The sequence below is a fragment of the Chionomys nivalis genome, chromosome 4 (assembly GCF_950005125.1).
Source record: "Chionomys nivalis chromosome 4, mChiNiv1.1, whole genome shotgun sequence".
In the NCBI taxonomy this organism is placed as follows: domain Eukaryota; kingdom Metazoa; phylum Chordata; class Mammalia; order Rodentia; family Cricetidae; genus Chionomys; species Chionomys nivalis.
This window is the reverse complement of record NC_080089.1, coordinates 53819383-53830480: the sequence shown is the minus strand read 5'-3', so window position 1 is coordinate 53830480 and position 11098 is coordinate 53819383. Positions and strand designations below refer to the sequence as shown.

The following is an 11098-nucleotide window of genomic DNA, read 5'->3' as shown; positions in this document are numbered from 1 at the left end:
AGGGGCATGGAGTTCAGCTTGTGCCCAAGTTTGAAAAGCCAATCAGGTGATCCTAGTGTGCAAAACTTACCTCTCCAACTTTAACAAGTGCAAGAATCCCAATCTACGGCTTGTCAAATCAGGTGGGGAATGCATCTTGGTGCCCAACTGTCAGTTCGCCATGCCCAAGACTCTAGGTCCAGTGCCCTAGGGTGGAGGTGGATGCCAGTGCATGGACAACAGGATGGGACTGGGTTTCAACTGCAGAGACTTGAATTCAGGTTCTATTCCTGTAACTCTATTCCTGCTGGGAGTCCATGAACCACATTTTTAACAACTGCACTCCATTCCTTCTGCCAAGTCACAGAAGCGCAAGTGGACAGAATGAGCTAAACCTAGCAAGGGAGCTCCCTCCGGCCTCACTGGAGCGCTCTTCCTTGTTGGTCCCACTTCTCAGGCTGCAACTCCTCCCATGCTGTCTTCTATGAGGCGGGGGCTGCGGACTGTGGGCAGCCTCAGTTCTAGTGTCAGGACTCAGTATTCCTCACAGACATGCGGATATACCCTAAGGTGCTGTTTAGTCTAACTGTTCAGTCTCAAACCAGTCCCTGGAGACAGCAAGTAGCCTGCCCACTTTGTAAAATCTGAGTAAGTCATAGTATACATACCTCATCACTCTAGCAACCCTGGTGCTCGTTTGTTTACTTATTTTTAATCATGTGTGTCTGCATGTGGGTGGGCTATGCATGAGTGCAGACACCAGGGGCACTGCATCCCCCGACAGATGAAGTTGTGGCTGTGACCCACCAATATGGGTGCAGTGAATTGAATTTAGGTCCTCTGCAAGAGTAGTGTGTGCGCTCTTAATTGCTGAGCTATCTCTCTGGCCCACTGCGGTATCTTCAACAATTATTGCTACAGAGAAAATTTTCCTTCACCATAACCAATCTTTCTAAATTTTATTCCAAAAAATTATATGTTAAGATTAAGATGTCTATAAAGATGTCCATCATTACAATAAAGATCCGACTGGACAGATACGACAAGGACCCAATTCAGTATGTAATGTCCTATTTCCCCGATGGGCAAGTTAAAGAAGAAAAAAATAACAAAAAACCTTTCCAGGGTAGAAGGCCAGGACCACGCCTAACTGAATTGGTGCCTCTAAGGAGTTATAAAATTCATGATTTTGTTTATTTATCCTTTTCTTTCTGTTCTTTTTCTTTCTTCTCCCGTTCAGCTTTAGCTTCTTCCTCCTCGTGTTTTTTGATCAACTGTTCTACTTCCTTCTGCTTGAGGACTCTGATCACAGTTTTTCCATTCTCTCTTGTTAGTGTGGCGATTTCCACTAAAAACACAAACACACACTTATGTCAGAGGCAGAATGGCTTACTCTCTCTTTACCCGCATCTTGGCCTTTTTCTTACTCTCCCATGTTTTATACTCTTAACGATACACTCAAATTTTTTTTTTTTTTGGTTTTTCGAGACAGGGTTTCTCTGTGGTTTTGGAGCCTTTCCTGGAACTAGCTCTTGTAGACCAGGCTGGTCTCAAACTCACAGAGATCCGCCTGCCTCTGCCTCCCAAGTGCTGGGATTAAAGGCGTGCGCCACCACCGCCCGGCTGATACACTCACATTTTTACAGGAACAGAATACCTTTGATCCTGTGATACCCCGATTACCATTTTTACCTAAGGATCTTTTCTTCCCCCAGTAACTTTCTCAGCAAACATCTGTGTTACCCAGTAAGGCCAGGTCAGAAGTTGTTCTGACCCACAAGCTGTGCTGACCAGAAGGAACAAGCCAGAATATTCAACAATACAACACTATTTTTAGTGAACTTTCCTAATTTCTTTTTAAAACAATAACCTAAAAAGCAGTTTCCATCAGGCATGGCGATGCACACCTGGAATCCCAGCACTCCGGAGGCACAGGCAGGGTCACTGCTAGCTTGATGCCAGCTTTGGTCTAACAGTGAGGCCAAGGCCAGCCAGAAGCTCAGGATCTCCAAAACAGGAATTACATTCAGGCTCAAATCCTTAAGTCTGCCCTATGACGTAGGACTGGGGTTCTACAATTCATCAAGGCTAATCTTAGTCATTTAACAGCATGGAGTCTCCAGTGTCCCTTAAGGTGACTGCTTCAATAAACTAAAACTCATTAAAGACCTAAGGCTGTAGCTACTCAATGAATCCCCTCACTCAGTTAGACAAATCAGGAGGACTGGGCTTACCTTTCTCAGCTGACAGTTTACTAACATCCATGGTCTTATTTAGCACCTTGATAGCGAGAGCAAGTGCCGACTTCAGAGTCATCTCTCCTTCTTTGTAGTCTTGTTTCAACATTGACACGGCTGCCTAAAAAAAAACAAAGAATCAACACAGAGAGTTTCCTTCAAATCTGTGCATTTAGGGGAGAGTACGACGGATTGGCCTAACACACCAACTGCCTAAATTCATATCGGCTTTGCAACCGGTACAAACAATGTTGACAGTGGGAAGGGTAACATGGATGGGGAAGGGACCAGGGTGACCAGTGTTCTGAAGGCCTTGAACTAGTGGCCTTGAACTCCGCCGAAAGAGTTCAGACGTGAGCAGGAAGGTGGTAATGCACACCTTTAATCCTAGCTCTTGGGAGGCAGAGGCAGGTGGAACTTTGAGTTCGAGGCCAGCCTGGTCGACAGAGCAAGTTCCAGGACAGATTCCAAAGCTACACAGAGAAACCCTGTCTCTTAATGGGGAACAAACAAACAAACAAAACAGGGTTCAGATGTGAATTAACACATAAGAAAAATAAGTTCTTACAACTTACAATTGAAAACTAGCACTTGGCTATAAATATCATCAACAAACTACAGCATATAGTAGCAGAGACCACACTGAGGCTGCGCTGACACTGGTGTTAAATGCTGTTAGACACTCTTGCACTAAACGCTATTCCAACAGCACAGACCTTAGCCTTCCCTGCATGTCAGCGTCACAAAGATACTCACCGCACTGTTGTTCCCGATACATGTGGCTTTCCATCCCCCGTAATTTCCACTTGGGTCACTCTGATAGAGCTGAAAGCCATAGTGTTTATCCCAGCCAATGTACAGCAGAGAAACACCAAAGGGACGCTTTCCTTTAACAAAGAAAAGAAAATCAATAATCTCAATTTTAAAACCCAACCACCTCAATTTAGAGCTGCCTATGGATGCGGCCCAAGCCTGTCTGTGGAGTTAGGCATGCATAAATTGCTTTTGTGTTCTGGCCACCACAGATAAGCTCAGTCACAAATGCCACTTCTGTTTCCAGGAGCTGGACTCCGGCTAGGGAGGAAATGAGGAAACTGAAGCCCCCCCCACCCCCATGCAGAATTTCATTATTATGTAAAAATGATCTGCTTCTAGACTTGAAAAGGCTACTCTGGCGGTGAAACATCCTGTTGTGGCATGTGGAAGCAGATTTTCATGGAACAGGCGGTATCTGTACCCCAGGGTTCAGGAGGCTGTGGCAGAAGGATACAGAGAGCTCCAGGTGAGTCTAGGCTACACTGTGTGAATGTCTCACAGACAAAACATGTGGAGAGTAAGAGACTTCAGAGTGCTTATCCCTAAGCTGGGCATCATCACTCCTTCAACACCCAGTGATCACGGGAGAAGGGACAAAGATACTGTAAGAGCCAGAGATGGTGGGTGACAGGACAATGTTTTCCAGACACAACAGGGAAGCCACAAACGAGCTTGCAGTAGTTGTGACAACATGCTCAAGACCCACGCTAGACAGCATATGGGAGAGGGATACCCAGGGGAGGAGGGATACCAAGGGAGGTGGGCATGACGTCCCACCTCCAGCTGATGAGTTTCTAGTATTGGTAGCTGCTGGGAGAGGAGCCATTTTCTTTACAGGTGTGGCCCTTGCTAAAGTGGCAGTGCTATAGAGCAGGTCCACATCCAGAGCGTCTGTTTAGCACAAACTGGACTGCAGGATTTAAAAGAGGAAAGTGGGAGGTAAGAAAAGAACATAAAGCTGGGCAATTTGGTAGGTGGGGGATAGATGTGGAAGGAAATAGTGGGTGTATGGAATCTCAGAGAATAAAAATATTTTTAAAAATATATTTTAAAACCCCCAAAAGAAACCCAACAAAGCCAAAATAACAACCTCAAAAGAACCTTAACACAGAAAAAAACAAAGCAAAAGTTTATTCCTTATAGAATGTTTTAAGTTTTCAGAGTATTCCCAAAGAAACTCAGTACCTCCAAACTGTGTATAAGCCTGTTTGATATCGCACAGTGCTGTAACCAACTGCTCACATGGAATTGGCTCCTGGTACTGTAATAAATACCTACGGCAAAGAGAATGACATATGAACAGGTTTCTCGAAAATATATACAATACAAGGAAATGCCCTCTGGGGGGGAAAAAAAAATATATATATATATATGGGGTAAATGTAGCAGTCACTTATACTCTGAAGAGGATAGAGGGAGAAAAAGAATACTAGTATTCTCATGTGTGCCAGTATTTTATAATTTTATAAGTTTGTTTGATTAGGAAGAATACACTTTTTAATTAATGGGCTTTTTTTTTTTTTTTTTTTTCAAGACAGGGTATCTTTCTCTGTATAGTTCTGATTGTCCTGGAACTCACTCTGTAGAGGTAGAGCAGGCTGGCCTTGAACTCACAGAGTTAATGCCTCTCCAGGGATTAAAGGTGTGCACCACCACCGCCTGGCCAATTAGGGGATTTTCTAAACAAGTTTAAACCCTGCCTTGGAGCCATGTGACTCACGTGCTGGGTGTCCCACTACTCCATCCGTACCTTTGAGCAATGAGCCTTAGTTCATTAGTCAGGACGTTAGCATCAGATGTGATGCCTGCCACACTGCAAGCCATATCCCTTGAAGGAAAAAAAAGACCAATGTAAGAGGAAAGATGCTTGCTAGGGAATTTCTGCGTCTTAAGAAGTACCTAGATCTATGAGGGATTCACCAACTTTCCTCACAGCACCAGCCTCAGGAAAAAGGCTAGAAGATCATGATCTTCTTGGGAGATGTTTAGCTAATGTAATTCAGCACAAATGATAAACAAATGCAATCTCAGTTTCAGCAGACACATTTATTATTGCCCTCTGGAAGCAGGCAAGAAAAGGAACACTAAGTAGCTAAAGCAAGGGAGCCCAAGAAAAGGCTTTGTTGAGTGGACAGACCACTCCACTGGGGTGTAACTCTCACTGCCTGACCTGACAGGTATGAGGGGAAGAGACACAGGGTGGGGGTTCACGGGCTGTCTAAGCATGTACTCCCTTTTCTGCCGGTTCCCAAAGCTTTCTCTGGGTCTCCACAGTCGAGCTACCCGCTGGGACTATGCCTCAACAAGTGCTCCAGTAGCTGAGTAGGGCCTAAAGTGACTCTGTGGGGGAAGGACACTGTATCAAGTGAGTGTGCCAAAGGTCCGCGGGAGCACGAGGCCCATGCAGGAGTGTCTTTCTGGTGGCTATGTAACCTGGCACAGAACCCAACTGCCTTCCAAGTACCTATACCTTTCCTCTTAGACAAAAGTAGATCCCAGCCTTAATCAGAAGCCTCAGCTTAAGTGCTGGTGAGTGCACATCATGGTGTCTGTGACGCTGGGGATGAGTGACAGCTGTGGGACAGCCCTAAAGACGTCGCTCACACCACTGCCTCTCTAAGGCTTCAGACAAGGCCTGTGGGAAAGGGGCCGGCAACTATGTAAAGAGTAGGGAGACAAAGAGTGCTCTGTAGGCTAGACTGAAATCATCAGTTCATGACTGCTTTGGGCACAGGCAAGACCGGATGCTGTGGGATATTTGTACACTGTGTTAAGATGAATACAGTGACTGGTGTAATACAAAGAGGAATGGCCGATAGCTAGGCAGGAGGTACAGGAAGAATTTCCTAGGAGACACCAAGAGAGACAGAGAGGAAACAAGAGGGGCAAGATGGAAGAGAGGTAACACCATGTGACAGAATGCAGATTAATATAAATGGGTTAATCTAAGTTATAAGAGCTAGTTAGGAACAGGCCTAAGCTATAGGCTGCGCTTTCATAATTAATAAGTCTTCGTGTCATCATTTGGGAGCTGGCTACCGGGACAGAAAAGGACTCGTCACAATCCTACCAATAATCAGTCAAGAAGGGGCTCATAGGATCCTGTCTTTATATTGCAACTCTTAGCTGCTGATAGATTCTGAGAAAGGAAGAATCACTGTCCTTGGTTATGTGCCAACTGCTAGGCCCACCGGCCTCCAACAGATAGCTTTCAACCCACGGTTACACAGATGGCCCTGGGAATGTCAGTGAATCTGTGAACAGAGATAAACGTAAGAAAGATTTGTGGGGAGGGAGAAGGAAGACGGGGATGGTAGGGATAGGATGTGAAAAGGGTCAGAATGTACGGTATACACCTCCAACACTGTAATAAACAAATAATTAGATAGGCCTCAGTGACAAGCATTCATCGGGCCTACCCCGCAAGGCAAAGTCTCTATGTAGCACGGCCAGTCCTCCACGAAAAACAAAGTCCCAAGTATTCAACCCGAACAGAAACTAGATGTACTGTGTGGCTGTGTCCAGATCTCCAAATCCCGGTTCTCTGGTAAAGAGTCAGTATAATTCTCCAGGATCTCTACTGTCATTCTAAGCAATACCACTGGGGCTTGCTTTATGCTAGGCACTGTGTGAGTTTATTTCGCTCATTTATTTTGTTTCTTTAGATTTCTACAACCACTCTGAGTCCCCAAGTCAAATAACTGGTGCAGCATCACACCTTGTATTGATCGACGTTGAATTATAAACTGAATCTGTGTGACCGGTAAGTACATACTTTTATCACTGCACAATGCCATTCTGCACTAAGTGTTTAGCTTTGCACTCGAAGTGAATTACACACATACTGAACATACTGAGACATAATACAATAAGTGAGGCTTCCAGGAGGTTTCAAGCAAAATAAAGCAAATACACATTTTCACAAGAAAAAAGGTAATCTACTCCCTTCAGTTCTACCATCTCACATAGAAGACTCCTTTCCAGACATGCACATCCCACTTGGGCTGGAAAGTGAAACAGTGCAAGCTCTCCCCCAAGATCCACTTACTCATTAAGTTTGTAAATTTTTTCAGAAAAAAAGACTTCGTCAAGAAGCTTGTGGATGTTGCGCCGCTCTGCTGCGAGCAGGACTCCATCATTGGCTAAGATCCCCAAACAGGTGCCCGCGTGTCCGATAGCTTCCATGGCATACTCCACTTGGTACAACCGACCTACAAAACAGCGAGACCCAGCGTTCCTCTGTGTTCCTACAGTGCTGATCCAGAGAATCCAGCAGATACTAGTGGGGCACAGTCACAGCCTTAGTTTCACTACTCAACCTAGAGACAACAGCTATTTCAAAGTACAAAAAGAATGAGCCTAACACGTGTAGCTCCCCTCCCCCGCCACTAAAAGTATAATACTAAAAAAAAAAAAAAACCTAAACAAAAACTTTCTTTGAAGCTAGTTAAATTTTCTTTTTGTTTTTTTTGTTTTTTTTTGTTTTTCGAGACAGGGTTTCTCTGTGGTTTTGGAGCCTGTCCTGGAACTAGCTCTTCTAGACCAGGCTGGTCTCGAACTCACAGAGATCCGCCTGCCTCTGCCTCCCAAGTGCTGGGATTAAAGGCGTGCGCCACCCATCGCCCGGCAAATTTTCTAATTTACCTTCTGGAGAAAATATTGTGGTCCTGGAGTCATATCTTCGAGACTGCAAAGGAAAAACAGAGCGATGATGCCTGTCACTGAAGTCAGTCAGCTTCTGGAAGCCCACGAACCTACAGCTGTGTCCCGGTGCTGAGTTCAAGGGAGGAAGCCACCATTCCACCCCACCCCACCTCCACCTGCTTCTGCTTCACTTCTCCTGTCAGTCTCTTAGCTGCAAACAAGCCGTAGCATTCAACAGGCATGAATTAAACGAAACGTGTCATGAACTCACCATGGCTTCTGAACTTTATGTAACTCCTGTGAAAAGAAAATAGGATCATTAAAAAAAAATCATAATTTAAGAAGTATCTTAGGCGCATGCCTTTAATCCCAGTACTTGTGAGGCGCAGAGGCAGGCGGATTTCTGTGAGTTCAAGGCCAGCCTAGTAGACAAGAGCTAGTTCCAGGACAGGCTCCAAGGCTACCCAGAGAAACCCTGTCTCAAAAAGTGAAAAGTGTCTTCTACCATTTAAATCGTTTGCTCCACACCCTCATTCAGCTAACACTATGCAGCAGACAGCCATCGGGAACTATACTGGATGCTGAACCACCACACTAAAGATGAAAGCCAAGTCTGTCTCTCTCTCAAAGAAGAGGGACACAGATCATAAAGTAACCAGAAGAGGCACCGAGGGTGGGGTGGGAAGAAGGGATGGACAGCAAGTAAGTTTTTGAGAAACAAAAACCGAGAATGAGAGTAAATCACAGATGGGAAAGACAAAAGTAGAAAAGCCTCAAGTCGAAGGAAAATTGGGAAAAGGTGAAGGGAAGGACATTCCAAGTAGAGCGGGATGAGAAAGGTTAATGAAGTGGAACTGAGCGGATAAGAGACAAGACAAATTGCCTAAGCCTGATATGGCCCTAAATTTCAGGGTGTAGGGGCAGGTGGTAAACCTGGGCCTCATTTCTTCGAAAGACAAAGCTCTGCCTTTGTGGAAAAATGGCACCCAGAGTTCAGTTCCTATACTGCCAAATAATGGGAAACCAGGAATCGTGGCTGGAAAGTTAAACAGACATCTGAAGGGTCTGGGTGCTCAGGTGAAAACTTAATCTCTTAACTCCTGACGGCTCCGTCGAATGACTGGGCCCAAAGACCCAAGAACTGACATTTTAGGAAAGTCGTCCGGCAAGCTAACCTGCCAGGAGTCGATTCCAACGTGTAGGAGAAACAGAACGGTGGCCCCGAGCACAGCAGCCACGCCGGGTTTCGATTAGGCTGAGAACACAGCTCTACCTCCACGCCCCGCGCCGGCGCCACGAGCTTTGGACTTTCCCCGCAGCTCCACTTTCCCGAAGGGACTCGCAGGGCCGCCCCACCCCTCGCACCGACGCGGGGGGTCCCGGAGCCCGGGCCCGCCGTCCAGGCCGCGCTGGGATGCCCGACGGCGGCCGGCAGGGTCCAGTCCCTGGCAGGCCGGTCACCGAGGAGGCGGGTGCAAAGTCATCGTGCCCACGGCTCCTCGGTGGCGGCCGCCCGGCCTGGGCCGTCATCTCCACGCAGATGGCCCCCGCCCAAGAGACAGCGACCACGCTTCCGCGGGCCCTAGGGGACCGAGCCTCACCGGAGGAAGACAGTGAGGGGTGCAGATCGGCGTCGCTTTACTCAGCTGGAGAAGAACCAACCCGGATGGCCAAGCATCCGCGGCGAATATGGCTCCCGAGCATGCGCAGAACTGCCAGGGGCGGGGCGGCGAGGACGCGGAAGTCCTCCTGGTGGCGGGGCGGAGACCGGCTGCCCCCACATGGACATTGGAGGAGAGCAGCCTCGTCTTAGGCTGGCGTCGGAGTTAGAAGTGGATTGGAGAGGAGGGAAGAGCCTAGTCTGCGGAAAGTGGAACCAAGTTCGTCGTACACTTTGCGCTCCACTTTCTGTTTCTCTTCTGGACCATTCTAACGAAGCCCAGCGTAGCAACTATAGACAGAACCGAATCACTTGCTATTCCAGCCTTGTCCCTTAACAGCTTTTCCTTCGTCCTACCCTGAAGCCTCATTTTTTCCTCTCTCAGATCCAGCTCTTTCATTGGGAGAATTTCTCTTCATCCATCCCCGCCTTTCTTACCTGTTTTCTGTGCTCATGTTGGGGTTTGAAGAGCTAGTGGGTTGACTGTGCCTGGCTTAATATGGTAGTCATCTCAGCCCACTGGACAGGGCTTTATCTTCTGTGTAGGGTGCAAAATGATTTGGATCTGTTTTTGTTGTTTGTTTTGTTTTTAAAGGGGGGAAGCTTAGAAATTAGTGGCATGTAGTCTGGGCCTGGCCAGTACTCAGCAGGCAGAGGTAGCAAGTTCAGGGCCAACCTGATTTGCCCTGTGAATCCCAAGCCAGCCAGGGTTGCATAGGGAGACTGTCTCAAAAAATGAGAGAAAAAAAATAGTAAAATATCCATACAGTGCAGCATGTATTTATTATAACAGAAATCAGCAATATTTGCATTAGGAATTTAGTGAAGGGAATCCTCGTTAGCAAGAACAATCCAGAGAGAAACTGCAGGTTCCACTGTGTAACAGGATGAACGCTGGTCTGGAGTAAGCCGAAGTTTCAGTCCATTTTTCTGGTCCCTAGTTTCCTGATTAGCCAAGTTAAACAAAAATCTTAAATGTGAGAATCCCAAGTATTTCACATGTGAATGATCTCATTTGTTCTCGTTCTCTCCGTCTCTCTCTCTCTCTCTCTCTCTCTCTCTCTGTGTGTGTGTGTTTGTGTGTGTGTGTGTGTGAGAGAGAGAGAGAGAGAGAGAGAGAGAGAGAGAACAGGAGAGGAGAGGCAAAAGAAGTATGGGGTTCTATAGTAATTAGGAGCAGGGGTCACAACCCAAAGACCTAATTTAAGATCTAAGCCTGAGTTGTCTTTTGAGTCTATTAATATTCAGCTTTTAAAGGCTCTATTTTCAGACTATCTGTATGATTCTGTTCTGGATTAAATAATGTTCAATAAACATCAGGTGAACAACTAACGAACAGGAAAGAGGGCTGCTCCAGATTGTTGACCTAAGATTCTGATTTGTTAAAGCAGGAAGGCTCACTGACTGGATATGGCAATGAGAAAAGCAAGCAGCATGTCACACCAGGATTTTGAGCTTGGGTAACCTGGAATCTGATCCATTATTTAGTAACTATTTATTGTGCCTCTACTGTGTGCAGAGTCTATGCTAAGAGCTTGTCATATTCTCTTACAAAACCCGAACTCTCTGGGATAGGTACAACCATTACCTCAATTTTACAGAAAGAAAACCACAACACAGAGAAGTTAAAAATGAATTAATTCCAAGTAAACTCAGAGAAATGCCTAGCTTGGGAAATCTAGACAGGTTGATAGGCAGGCAGACAGACAAGCAGTTACAGTATCAGAGCCTACTCACATAGACAGATAAGCACTGATGAGGT

The 11098-nt window shown here is 46.2% G+C and overlaps 1 protein-coding gene across 2 annotated transcripts; it reads right to left on the bottom strand.

Annotated features, from left to right (window-relative positions):
• Positions 1-906: 906 nt before the first annotated feature.
• Positions 907-9373, bottom strand: Psma4 (proteasome 20S subunit alpha 4). Of its 2 annotated transcripts, none has more exons than XM_057768545.1 (9): positions 9278-9373; positions 7948-7973; positions 7677-7719; positions 7081-7243; positions 4783-4860; positions 4218-4306; positions 2973-3103; positions 2214-2337; positions 907-1327 (listed from the first exon to the last, which is right to left on the bottom strand). In XM_057768545.1, exons 2-9 carry the CDS (start codon positions 7948-7950, stop codon positions 1173-1175), a joined length of 786 nt encoding a protein of 261 aa, XP_057624528.1. In that variant the 5' UTR covers positions 7951-7973; positions 9278-9373; the 3' UTR covers positions 907-1172. The 2 variants fall into 2 exon arrangements, with proteins under 2 accessions (XP_057624528.1, XP_057624530.1); XM_057768547.1 differs by lacking the exon at positions 9278-9373 and adding an exon at positions 8852-8870.
• Positions 9374-11098: the final 1725 nt, after the last annotated feature.